Source organism: Scyliorhinus torazame, chromosome 2 (genome assembly GCF_047496885.1).
Source record: "Scyliorhinus torazame isolate Kashiwa2021f chromosome 2, sScyTor2.1, whole genome shotgun sequence".
NCBI lineage: Eukaryota > Metazoa > Chordata > Chondrichthyes > Carcharhiniformes > Scyliorhinidae > Scyliorhinus > Scyliorhinus torazame.
This window is the reverse complement of record NC_092708.1, coordinates 387,900,782-387,914,289: the sequence shown is the minus strand read 5'-3', so window position 1 is coordinate 387,914,289 and position 13,508 is coordinate 387,900,782. Positions and strand designations below refer to the sequence as shown.

The 13,508-nt window shown below is 47.7% G+C and overlaps 1 protein-coding gene across 1 annotated transcript in view; it reads left to right on the top strand.

Moving 5' to 3' along the window:
* Positions 1-13,508, top strand: part of nrde2 (NRDE-2, necessary for RNA interference, domain containing) — a 78,035-nt gene that overhangs the window by 55,198 nt on the left and 9,329 nt on the right. Inside the window, exons 9-12 of the mRNA XM_072494013.1 lie at positions 2,525-2,703; positions 9,139-9,525; positions 10,055-10,977; positions 12,000-12,138. Of these exons, the coding sequence (XP_072350114.1) occupies positions 2,525-2,703; positions 9,139-9,525; positions 10,055-10,977; positions 12,000-12,138 (1,628 nt within the window). The remainder of the gene's footprint in view (positions 1-2,524; positions 2,704-9,138; positions 9,526-10,054; positions 10,978-11,999; positions 12,139-13,508) is intronic.

Here is a 13,508-nt window from a genome sequence, read left to right as displayed (position 1 = left end):
CAGAATTAGGCCACTCGGCCCATCCAGTCTGCTCCGCCATTCAATCATGGCTGACATTTTTCTCATCCCCATAACCCTTGATCCCCTTATTAATCAAGAACCTAATAAGTATCTTGCACCACAACCATCCAACCCCCATGGTGTTGATAGCGGGAGATTTAGTGATAGTAATGCCATTGAAATCCAAGGGTCTATAGCCTTTGTATCCAGTGCCTACAGTTTGCATTGGCTCCTGGTTAAGCAATGCCTCTATTTTAAATTTATCGTCCTCCTGTCCAAATCTTTACATGGCTTTGCCTCTCTCTGTCTTTAATTTTCGCCAGCCCCTCAACCCGCTGTTATATCTGCACTCAGCAAATTCTGGCCTCTTGAGCATCCCCAATTTTAATCACTCCACTGTGCCTTCATTTGCGTGGACCCTAAGCTGTGGAATTCCCCCCCAAATCCTCCCCAACATCTAACTTCACTTTCTTCATTTAAGATCCTCTTTAAATCCCACCTCTTTGATCAAGCTTTTGGCCATCACCTTACCTGACTCCGGTTTCTAATTTTGCATTGGTTGCTTCTGTGAAGCACCTTGGATTACTTTTAAAGGTGCTATATAAATAAAGTTGTTGTTTGAAGGGCAGCTCTTGGTGAACCTTTTCATCACTCGCACCAGTTGCCCATGGCATTTCTAAATGCGATTACCCAATCCATGTCCTTCTCGCTATATCACAAGGAACTGAAATGAGGCAGACGGCCGCATTTACTTTGCGCCCATCGGGAAGGGGACTTTTATCTTAGCCAATTGGGCTGGGGTTGAATGTAGGTGCCAGAGTGTTGCTGTGGTCACCAGGGAGATATTGTGCCGATTGAATCTGTCACCCAGTTCCCCCAAATCTAAAAGTTTGAATAGGAATTATCAGTAGGTGCAAACCGGGTAATCTAGTTACTATGTGTTTAATCATTGTTTTAATCCTGAACTTTACTTTTTAGTTGCATAATGAGGAGTGATAACAATATAGATACAGTCCAGGTTAACTCCTTTGCAGACTGCAGATATAGGTTTGCAAGTGTATTTTGCATATTGTCCTTTTAAAGGCGTCTTATACATATGGTTTAATATGATTTCTAATGCAGTGAGCCAGAGATTCATGTTGCTCTTTGCCTTCAGTTTGTTGTTGCTCAGTGGTTACATGGGAAAGTCTCTGAGACCGTTCACACCCTGCCGGGGGTGAGTGAAAGTCCAGCCGTTGTGCGCTGACCTGCCACTAGGTCAGAGCTGTCTCTGCCCACCCCTTTTGGACGGACAAGGCATTGAACAAGGGAGAAGCATTTCTGTTGTCCCTCCCACCCTCTAGTCATGCCGCCAAAATAATCCAGAGCACTACACGGAAAGGGTGGGGGGGGGGGGCATTCGGACTATCAAACCTGTTTCCCCTCCCCATTCAGGGAGATCATGATTGATGTGTCACAATTCTATTTACCCATCTTGGTTCCTCACTTAATGCCCAAGTCCGAGATCGCCAGGAGCGTTCAGTGCTCTTTGTGCAGAGTTAAACAAGGTGCGTTGCCTCTGGTCAGCAGCTCTAGTCCAGTCTGTATATCTGCAACGTCCTGGTAGTTACAGAGCAGCTCCCTGTTGGTGTGACACCACTGTACAAACCGGCTTCAGCATTTAGTGTTCATCCAAAGGGTGGCACTTAAAGACCAGGGGAAATCCATCCCAGAAGTGCACTGAGACTGTCAAAGATGACATTTTACACTTTTCAAATGCTTCAAGATAAAAATGAAAGTCAAGGTGTGAATTACGAGTTTGGTGATAGCTGGCTCAGCGTTTACCAGGATTCCAAATATAACTAGCCTTGCATAGAATCTTACAGCACACAAGGAGACCATTCAGTCCCTCGTGCCTGTTCTAGCTCTTGGCTATCCAATTAGTTCCTCTCCTCTCTATTTTCTTCTCTTCAAGTATTTGTCCAATTTTCTTTTTAACATTATTATTAAATCTGCTTCACCATGAGCTTACAATTAGCTGTTTTTATAAAGTTTTCTCTCCATCTCTCCACTGGTTCTTTTGCCAATTACCGCAAATCTCAGTCCCCTGCTTGTCGGCCCCTCTGCCAGTCTTTATCTCCGCTGCCAACATTCATCATGATTTTGGACGCCTCTATTAAACCTCTGTTCTGCTCTGAGGAAAACTAGCTTCTCCAGTCTCTCCACATTGCTGAACTCCCACAACCCTGGAACCACCCCAGTAAATCCTCCGCACGGGCCTGACATCCTTCCCCAGCTGAGGAGAACAGAATTAAAGACACTGCTCCACCTGGGACCTACCCAGTGCTCAAAACGGTTGAGCATAACTTCCTTGCTTTTGCACTCTGTGCCTCTATTTAAAAGCCACGGGTGCCTTTCTGACCTTTCTTAACTTCTCTGCCTGCCACCTTCCAAGATTTCTGTATGCAGACCCCCCCCCTTTCATCCCTGCGGGTCTCGCTCTTCCTGCACCCCCTTTAACATTGTGTCGTTTGAATTTGACTAGGTGACGATGAGGAGGAGGAAGAGGATGAAGATGGGGACGAGGTCAGTGACAAATCACTACCTGAGTGGCAGCTCTGGATGCAGGTGGAGAGCACTCGTGACTCCAAGCACTGGTTGCCATGGCGCGCTGATAAGACAAAGGGTCAGACTGAAGAGGACTGTGAGGATCCTGACAGGCAGGTGAGCTGACCCGTCTGCAGCTACTTTGATGGAAAACAATTAAACTAACTTGTCCAAAGATGTACAGGTTAGGTGGAGTGGCCGTGCTAAATTGCCCCTTAGTGTCCAAAAGGTTAGGTGGGGTTACGGGGATAGGGTGGAGACGTGGGCTTAAGTAGAGTGATCTATCGACAGGCTGGTGCAGACTTGATGGGCCGAATGGCGTCCTTCTGCACTGCAAATTCTATGATTTGAAATTAAATGAACTGAAGGACAAAGTAAAAGGTGCAGCCCCGTAAAGGGCCGCTGCCTTAAACAAAAACAGACCAAAATGTGATTGAAAGGGTCGATAAAGCACCCCTGACCCTGCGGTGCCCACCTGGCACGGAACGCCTCAATGATACCATGGACACCACATGTTTCCTCTCCGGGGACACCTGGGCGCGGTAGAGGGGCATACAGTCTGGTTGGACGACCCTCTCGGTCGCCTCTGCCTGGACCTATTTATGGCATGTTTGATCAGGAACAGGTTCACGAGGAGGTCCTCCTCCTTCACCACCCCTCTCCGCACCGGTTGCCCGTAGATTAGGAGCGTGGGGCTGAAGTGCTGACAAAACTGTAATAAAAGGTTTTTTAAAAAATGAAAAAGGGTGCAGCCTAAGAGAACTTGTATGCGCATGGTCCCTGTGATCCAAAAGGGCACACAAAAGGCAGGCATCTCGGGGGTCGGTGAACCGATGCAGTCTGCGGTTGTATGGGACCGCTACGTGCAACACCCTCCACCCCAGGTCCCCGGATTTAAGGGCGAGGACTCCTCTGTTGAAGGATTCCCAGTGGGGACCTCCTCCGCCGGACAGCAACAAGCTGAATCGCCTGCGCTCGTGTTGGAACACAAATCATTGGATGAAAAGTAAGACGTTTAATCCCCTGAGCGATTGCAGTTTTTCCTTTGGCTCAGTCAGCTCTGAGCGGGAGCTGCAATGGAATTCCGGGGAGTTAATGCTCTGAAACTTCTCCCCATTAAAAAAATTCCATCTGTGCTCGCACTTTGACTCTTCTTGTGTTCACCTGGCTGTGAATTTTTCTTTCCCAGACTTGACATCGGACAGCTCTTTGCTGCCCTGATTAATTGCCATTCGGTCAGGAAGCCCCAATTGGCTAATCAAAGATTCCAGGGCCGTGCTCCGTTTGAACACGGTGCAGTATGTGCGGTGGAGTTTCCTGTTTCGAAAAACTCACTTGGTTAAAACGAAAAGCACCTTTTACTGAACTGGACAGAAATTGCTCTGGGAAAAACAATTGGCGACTTTGATTTGAACGCAAAATGTCAAACAATCGGGGTTGATGGTGATGGACGTTTTTGGAGGTTGCACTGGTTATTTTTATTTTATTTTTCCAATTGAGGGGCAATTTAGCGTGGCCAATCCACCTACCCTGCACAACTTTTGAGACTCAGGCAGACACAAGGAGAATCACTGGTTATTTTTATAGGAGTTAAAGGGGGTAAAGTGAGATAGATGGGGAGGGTAGGAAAGTAGGAAGAGTGAGAGATATAGAGTGGAAAGGGGGGGTGGGGTGGGTAGAGGGATAGTCTCCATCCCTCTTCGCGCTCTTTTATTAAGAATACCCAATCATTTGTTTTTCCAATTAAAGAGCAATTTAGCTTGGCCAATCCACCTCCCCTGCACATCTTTAGGTTGTGGGGGTGAAACCCACGCAAACATGGGGAGAATGCGCAAACTCCACATGGACAGTGACCCGGGGCCGGGATCAAACCCGGGTCCTGAGTGCCGTGAGGCAGCAGTGCTAGCCATTGTGCCACCCGCCCTTTTCACACTGTCTCTCCATTCCCACTCTGTTTCTCTCCCTCATTCCCACACTCTCTCCATTCGTATTCTGTCTCTCTCACTCGTTGCTGCTTAACTCCTACAGAAATAACCCATGTAAAAACAAATTTTGCAAACGTTTTGTGTTCAAATCAAAGCGGCCGCTTTATTTTTCAGAACAGTTTCCATACAGTTTGGAGCAAGGCAATTTTCTTTTTTGACTTCATTAGAGCTGTGTCCAGTGCCAAACTGGTCTAGGAAAAAAGAATTCTCTTCCTGGTCAGCCTCCCATCTTCTACCCTCTATCCATGTGAATACATCCAAAACTCTGCTGACCGGATCCTAAGTCACCTTTTCCCGCCCCCCCTGTCACTGTTGCGCTTGATGACCAACACCAGCTCCTGATCAGGCAGTGGCCTCATTTTAAAATGCTCATCCTTGTTTTCAAGCCACTCGGGGCATTGAGCCCTGCCTATCTCTGTAACCTCCTCTGAGACCCACAGCCCTCTGAAATGTCCATCCTCTTCCAGTTCAGACTCTTTGACCTCTTTTCACAGTAACTTCATTTGAAGACTACTTGTGACAATAACCGATTTTCATTTCATCTCTCATATTGTCCCACCATTAGTGGCTATGCCTTGGGCCACTCTATCTCTGTCTCATTTAAAAAAATACTACTTTGGGCAAACCTTTGATCATTTGTATCTCCTTATGTGACTTTGTGTCAAATTATGTTTAATTGTGCTCTTATAGAGCACCTTGGGATGTTAAGACACTCTTATGTAAATGCCAGTAGTTGTTAATCTGAGGGGTGTTAATTGATTTACCAGAGCATTCATTTTTAACATGTGGAAAAATGTATTTGTTTTTTTAATTAAATGAATATTTATTTTGAGGAGAAAGCGAGCAGAAGGTCTAATTTATTAAGCTGGGCTTGTTTTAGAAGCACAGGAGTGGTGCAGTTCTGCTTGTCTCTGTTCTGTCAGCAGGGCCACGGCTGGGGGAGTGCCCAAGCTCCAAATTCTTAGCCACAGCCCCTGACTGAAATCTGCTTTGTTTAACCCTGACTAGCTCCATGGAATATGTTACCTTTGTTCTCACAAGCCTGGAGTCAAAGTGTTTTAGACAGAACAATCACGCTGCTCAGATCCATATTACAGGCCTATTGTCATGGGAACGGGGAGATGCATTTGCCTGGATATTGGCCATTGACGTCTTGACCCTGGGGTTATACCTGGCCCGCACTGATGGATTGAAAGTGTCCTGTTTGAAATCTGTGCCCACGCTTCCCAGCACGACCTTGTTTTAGTGGCTCAGGCTTTGTGCGACCCTGGGTAAAGGGGAGGTGTCGAGCTCAGTAATACAGTTACTGAGAAGGTGAAATTGGTTTTAATAATTATAACTTTTCCTGGGTAAACATTCTGTGAGTTGGAACCATCCAAATTCTCCAACTTTCAGTCGGAGTTTCAGAGGCTTCCAGACGCAGGGTAATTACCAATGGAAGTTGAAACCTCCTGGAGTAATTCCCATGCAGCCCATGCATGGGGACTTCTGAGGGGTGCCCTGTGCATCGCCCAGGATGCGACCATCCAGAGGGTGGAAGATCTGGGCCATTATATAATGGAGATGTGAATTTATTTTGATTTGAGAAGTCGCTAATTGTTGTTTTGGAAATTTAATAAGGAAATTTGACCTGTTCTTGAGGCCCCCCCAAGAGTGTCATGTTTGTGCTCTGTCAGCATATCCACTGACCCGAATGTTCCTATGGAAAATCTGTTAATCTATCGAGAAAGAGTAGGGCTCCATTCAGCCCCTTGAGCCATTTCCACCACCCAGTTAGAACATGGTTGATTTTGTCTCCATTTACTCGCTAACAAAAGTCATATCAGTCTCTATATTGAAAATTCCAGCATCCATTGCCCTTCGGGTTGAGGGGAGGGGGGTGGGGGGAGGCACCAGATTTCCACTGTCCTTTGTGTGATGTGCTGCCGTGTTATGTTTTGTATTACTGTATCCTTCTCCCGTGAGAGTTTCTCTATTAGATGCACGATTTGTACAATAAATGTGGGCATGCAGCTCCATCTAATGGTGTGACTGCAAACCACATAGTTGTACTGGTAAAACTTGAGCAGGTCAGGGGTATAATAGTGCAATGGTTCTGTTACTGCACCAACAATCCAATGACTGTGAATTCAGATCCAGTGACCGTGATTTCAGATCCGGTGACCGTGATTTGGATTGGATTGGATTTGTTTATTGGCACGTGTACCGAGGTACGGTGAAAAGTATTTTTCTGCGAGGAGATCAAACAGATCATTAAGTACATGGGAAGAAAAGGAAATAAAAGAAAATACATAATAGGGCAACACAAGGTACACAATGTAACTACATAAACATCGGCATTGGGTGAAGCATACGGATTTCATCAGATTTCAGACCCAGTGACCGTGATTTCAGATCCAGTGACCGTGATTTCAGACCCAGTGACCGTGATTTCAGACCCAGTGACCGTGATTTCAGACCCAGTGACCGTGATTTCAGACCGTGATTTCAGACCCAGTGACCGCGATTTCAGACCCAGTGACCGCGATTTCAGACCCAGTGACCGCGATTTCAGATCCAGTGACCGTGACTTTTTAAAAGTGACCATGACACTGTTGGATTGCCGTTAAGACCCCAACTGGTTCACTAATGTCCTTTAGAGAAAGAAGCCTGCTCTCCTTGCCCCATCTAGCTTACACTCGAGTGCCAACATTGTTTACTTTTAACTATCTTCTGTGGCCTGGCAGGTCACTCCGATGTATCAAAATAAAATAAGAGATTTGCCATCACCATCTTAGGGCAGTTAGGATTGTGCTGTGAATTCCAGCTTTTCCATTGATACCCACATGCCGAGAGTTGTGTTGGTGACACCTTATCAAACAGCAGAAGGATTTCATACAATCTGTTCACATGTTTTCACCCTTTGTTGCACAGCCACTTAAACCTTCACTCCCAAAAATGTTGAGATAAGAAACAGAAATTGAGAGGGCAACGTGTGCAGCTATTAGAAATCAGCAAACTGATAGCTCAGCACCTGTCACCAACTCGGGACACCCCGAAGTACGTCACAGCCAATGGAAGTGCCGTTACTGTTGCCATGTCAAAAACCTGGCGGCCAAACTTATGCACAGCAACTCCCACAGACCGCTAATGACCAGATTCTGGTCGAGGAATAGATATTGGCCAGGGTACCTGGGAGAAGCCCCTGCTGTCTGGGCAGCCGACCTCTGATTAATTTCCCACCCAAAAGACAGCACCTCGCACAGTTCAGCACTCTCTCTCTCTCTCTCTCTCTCCCCCCCGGCCCCCGTATTGGGAGTGTCAGCCTGCATGATTCATAGAATTTACAGTGCAGAAGGAGGCCATTCAGCCCATCGAGTCTGCACCGGCTCTTGGAAAGAGCACCCTACCCAAGGTCAACAGCTCCACCCTATCCCCATAACCCAGTAACCCCACCCAACACTAAGGGCAATTTTGGTCACTAAGGGAAATTTATCATGGCCAATCCACCTAACCTGCACATCTTTGGACTGTGGGAGGAAACCGGAGCACCCGGAGGAAACCCACGCACACATGGGGAGGATGTGCAGACTCCGCACAGACAGTGACCCAAGCCGGAATCGAACCTGGGACCCTGGAGCTGTGAAGCAATTGCGCTATCCACAATGCTACCGTGCTGCCTGATGCGCTGAAGCTTCTGGGGTGGGACTTGAACCCACGGCGTAGAGGTGGGAGTGCTATTTGCTGAATCATGGCTCTTGTTGGGAAGTGTGGTCGTCATCACTCAAAGATTTCCGAGTTATTGACCAGCTCACTATCCCTTGGTGCAAAAGAGAAATGGTTCAATGGAATAAAAACTGGAAAATTTGGAAGTATGGAGGTCATCCAGGATCATGGAAAGAATAAAAGATTCAAGTAAACGTAGCACAGAAACAGATCCCAAAGGAGATTCAGAAGAATGATTCCAGGGATAAAGAATGGTATCTATACGGATGGATTGGAGAGGTTGGGACTGTTTCCCTTGGAGAAAGAAGTGGAGTGGAGACTCGATAGAGGTATTGAAGATCCTGAGGGGTCTAGACAGGGTAACTAGTGAGAAACTGTCCCCAAAAGACAGCTTCAAGAACTAGAGGGCATAGATTCAAAATAATTGGCAAAAGAAGTAGAAGTGATGTGAGGAAACTTTTTTCACCGAGAGGGTGGTTGGAATCTAGGACGAGCTTCCTCTGAGGGTGGTGAGGCAGGTTTGACCAAGCGAATTGGATTACTGTCTGAAAAGAAGGAATGTGCAAGGCTACGGGGATAAGGCAGGGAAGTGGGACTAGGTAGAATGTTCTTCCAGTGGGCCAGTACAGACTCGATGGGCCGAATGGACTCCTCCTGCACTGTAAAGGTTCTGTAAAGTGTCTCCGACAACGAATGACCTTTTAACACGGTGATCGACAGACAAGCAGCTTATCTCACACACTTCAAAATATTCATGTTGTGTTTGTTTTAAACATGTTTCAATTGTTTAAATTGTAAGAGCATCAGTCAAGGTTCATCAACGCTGTAAACTTTTTCTCTATTTTTCTAAAAATGAAAACAGGTGCTGTTTGATGACATTGGTTCTTCGATGTTCAAACTCTCCAGCCCTCGCCTGAGGTTCCAGTTCATGACCTCCTTTTTCCAGTTTCTGGGAATACCAGCAGGGTGCGGCCTCCCTCCCTCCTGCCTGAACATGGCTTTGGATGAGCCTGGCATGTTTGCAAGTGGGTCGGGTGACGGGAGCCCGTTGTCTTGGTCCGACTCTCCGGCCTCTGGGGTCAGCGCCATCGGGTTCATGGCCGCAATGCCCAATCAGCGAAGGACAGCCGCCCGCTGCAAAGAAGGAGAGGACTTTATCCGGGCAGCCTATCACCAGGCCATGCCCCTGCTTGACGGGCAAGAACGGTCAGAGCTCGCACTGAGCTGGCTGCAGTATGAAAAATCAAAGGTAAGAACACTTAACCATCTGGAGGTTACATAGAACAGACAGCACAGAAACAGGCCATTCAGCCCAGCCCGTCCATTCTGGCATTTATACTCCAATCATCAAGGGCAGCACGGTAGCATTGTGGATAGCACAATTGCTTCATAGCTCCAGGGTCCCAGGTTTGAACCTGAGACCCTGGCGCTGTGAAGCCACAGTGCTAGCCATTTGTGCTACCGTGCTGCCCTAAATGATAGGACTGTGGATTTTTCCTGATGACTGTATAGTGACTCCTGCTGCTGTGTGCCTCCGGGGGAGAGCTGGGTACGGTGCAGCTGCCATTGTCCCACAATGGAATTGCCGGTCGCGTTCACTCACTGTCTAAGCCCCCCTGAAGCACATTCATGTGGTTGAAATATAGGGAAAGATCTGTGTTGCCCCACCCAGGGGAGGTTTACAAGAGGAAGACTTGGCCGTGGGTTTGGAGCTGCTGGGGGGAGGGGAACTGACAATTTATCAAAATAAATGACTATGCCTGTTAACTGATTGACAGGTTGTGAGGAACCTGCCGCTCAGGACCAAGAAACAGCTGAAATCTCAGGGGAAGAGCAGCAAGAAACTAGCCAAAAACCTTCTGAAGGAGACGGAAAACAGGAACAATCTGGCCCTCTGGAAGGAGTACGCCCACTTGGAATGGCTCCTGGGCAATGTAGAAGACTCGAGAAAGGTCTTCGACATGGCCATCATTATGGCTGCCGCCCAGGGCCTGAAGAGCTCCACGCTGTGTGACCTCTGCTCCCTCTATGCCTCGCTGGAGCTGGAGCTAATGGGGAGCTCCGGCAGGTCAGCGACGTGTCGAGCAGTTTACATCCTAACCAGATTTGCCCAGGGCGATGCCTATTCACCGTACACCGGTGAAGTACTCCCAGTTAACATGCTTAAGGCTCGAAAAACATATGAGCATTCTTTACAGGACTGGTTAACCAATGACTTAACTTCACCGGGTCTGTCACCTGGTCAGCTGGTCAGCCTTGTAGGTTGCTTTGCACTTTTCCAGTACCTCACGGTGGGCATTCAGGCTGCTGACACACTCTACAGGCAGGCTTCAGAAAGGATTGTAGGCCTCTCCTCATCGGACAGAAGACAACCCAACAAGAGTGCTTGGGGACATAGTGTGACTTCTGCTTCCGAGAGACTGACCATGATGCACGTGATGCTGCTACAGTTCCACATGAGGGCCAGTGTGTACCCATTGGGTCCTCTCCGCGAGACACTTACACAAGCTTTGAGGCAGTATCCTGGTAACCATGAACTCTGGAAGCTGTACGTGCAGGCTGAAAGCAAATCTCACAATGGCAGCCGGGCCCGAAAGTTCTTTGACGTCACCGCCAGGACTGCAAAGAACATCATCCTGCCATGGTTATTCGCAATTTACGCTGAAGAGAGGAGAAAGGAACGTATTGATTCTGTGCAAAGGTAAGAACGGTATGCTAACACTGCCTGACTGCCACCCACCTGCACCCTCCAACTGCATCATTCACAACCTTGGTGTTGTGTTTGACCCAGAATCACAAACATTACCAGCCCGCCGTGTCTGCACCAACTACCTGAATGAGCAATGCACCTAGTACCGCTTGCCATTCCTCTGCCTTCACCCCTGTAACCCTGCACATTCCTCTTTTCAGATAATAACCAATTCTTCTTGAAAGCTCAACACCACACGCTCAGGCAGCACATTCCAAAACCCAACCACTCCCTACGTGAAAAGGTTTCTCCGTCTCCATTGCCTCTTTTGTAAATGACCTTAAATCTGTGACCTCTGATTCTCCGTCCTTCCCCTATTGGGAACCGTTTCTCCCTATCGGCTCTGTCCAGACCCCTCATGGTTTGAATACTTTAATCAAATCTCCTCTCAATCTTCTCTTCTCCATGCAGAATAGCCCCTGCCCCTACTGCTCATCCATGGAACCTTTCCCGTGAATCTTTTCTGCGCTCTATCCAATATTTTCACATCCTTCCTAAAGTGTGGCGCCCGGAACGGGACGCAACATTCCCGGTGAGGCTGAACCAGTGTTTTATACTGGCTCAACGTAGCATCCTTGCTTTTGTACTCTATGCCCTCTTAATAAGCCCAACATGCCGTATGCTTCGTTAACCATTTCTCGACCTGTCCTGTCACTTTCAATGCCTGATGCACCCAAACACCCAGGTTCCTCTGCTCCCGCACCTCCTTTTGAATTGCACCCTGTGTTTTTTTTATTGCCACTCCTGTATTCTTCCTGCCAAAAACACCCACTTCACACTTTGCATTGAGTTTCATCTGCCACTTGTCTGCCCGTTCCACCGTCCTATCCATGGCCTTTTGAAGTTCCACACGGCCCTCCTCACGGTTCGCCATGCTTGAGCCTTCCTCGAGGACAGCATTTCTGCTGTTGTGTGTGATCGACCTTTTATTGATGGAAAAGCTGATCGTTCATTTCTGAATCCTGTCTCCACAGGGCTGATGTCGGGCTTGTGTACAGCACTCTGCCAGAGACGGGCCTCACCAATCGGATCAGAGCACTGTTTGAGCATGCTGTTCGGTCGGAGGCTGGTGCTCACTGTGTTTTACTCTGGAGGATGTACCTGAACTTCACGGTAAGAACAGACTGCAGACGTTAGTGTGGGCAGCCTCCTGTTCTCCTGTCACCTTCACTGTTTATAATGTCCTTTTGTGTATCTGTGAAACCCTCAAAGCATAACCCCAGAGGTTAACTGAGGGGGATTAGTGGTGAACTCTTTGGCTGAATCTGGCATTTTAAAAAAAAAAATTTAATGGGCAATTTAGCATGGCCAATCCACCTAACCTGCAGACCTTTGGGTTGTGGGGGTGAAACCCACACAGACATGGGGAGAATGCACAAAGTACAGTGAATGATAAAACCTTCAAGAGTATTGACAGTCAGAGAGATCTAGGTGTACAGGTCCACAGGTCACTGAAAGTGGCAACACAGGTGGAGAAGGTAGTCAAGAAGGCATACGGCATGCTTGCCTTCATTGGCCGGGGCATTGAGTATAAGAATTGGCAAGTCATGTTGCAGCTGTATAGAACCTTAGTTAGGCCACACTTGGAGTAAAGTGTTCAATTCTGGTCGCCACACTACCAGAAGGATGTGGAGGCTTTAGAGAGGGTGCAGAAGAGATTTACCAGGATGTTGCCTGGTATGGAGGGCATTAGCTATGAGGAGCGGTTGAATAAACTCGGTTTGTTCTCACTGGAATGACGGAGGTTGAGGGGCGACCTGATAGAGGTCTACAAAATTATGAGGGGCATAGACAGAGTGAATAGTCAGAGGCTTTTCCCAGGGTAGAGGGGTCAATTACTAGGGTGCATAGGTTTAAGGTGCGAGGGGCAAGGTTTAGAGTAGATGTACGAGGCAAGTTTTTTGCACAGAGGGTACTGGGTGCATGGAACTCGCTACCGGAGGAGGTGGTGGAAGCAGGGATGATAATGTCGTTTAAGGGGCATCTTGACAAATATATGAATAGGATGGGAATAGAGGGGTACGGACCCAGGAAGTGTAGAAGATTTTAGTTTAGACGGGCAGCACGGTCGGCACAGGTGTAGGGCCGAAGGGCCTGTTCCTGTGCTGTACTTTTGTTTGTTCTTTGTTCCACACGGACAGTGACCCAGGGCCGAGATTCGAACCCGGGTCCTCAGCGCCGCAGTCCCAGTGCTATCCACTGCCCCACATGCCGCCCTTAATTCTGGCATTTTAAGGTTGATGAAATAATATGCAAATGGCTGGTAACCTTTGGTTATAAACCCTGGAGTTGGGCTGCGTAGAAGAAACCATACGGCCTGTCGGGCCTCTGCTGGCTCTGAAAGAACATTTTGTAAACTACAATGTCTTAACAAGGCCCAAATGAAGTGAATATTGCAATGCAGCTGGGATGGGGAGCGCAGAACTTAAACCCAAATGTTGGAAAAATTCAGGTCTGGCAGCATCTATGGTGAGAGAAACAGA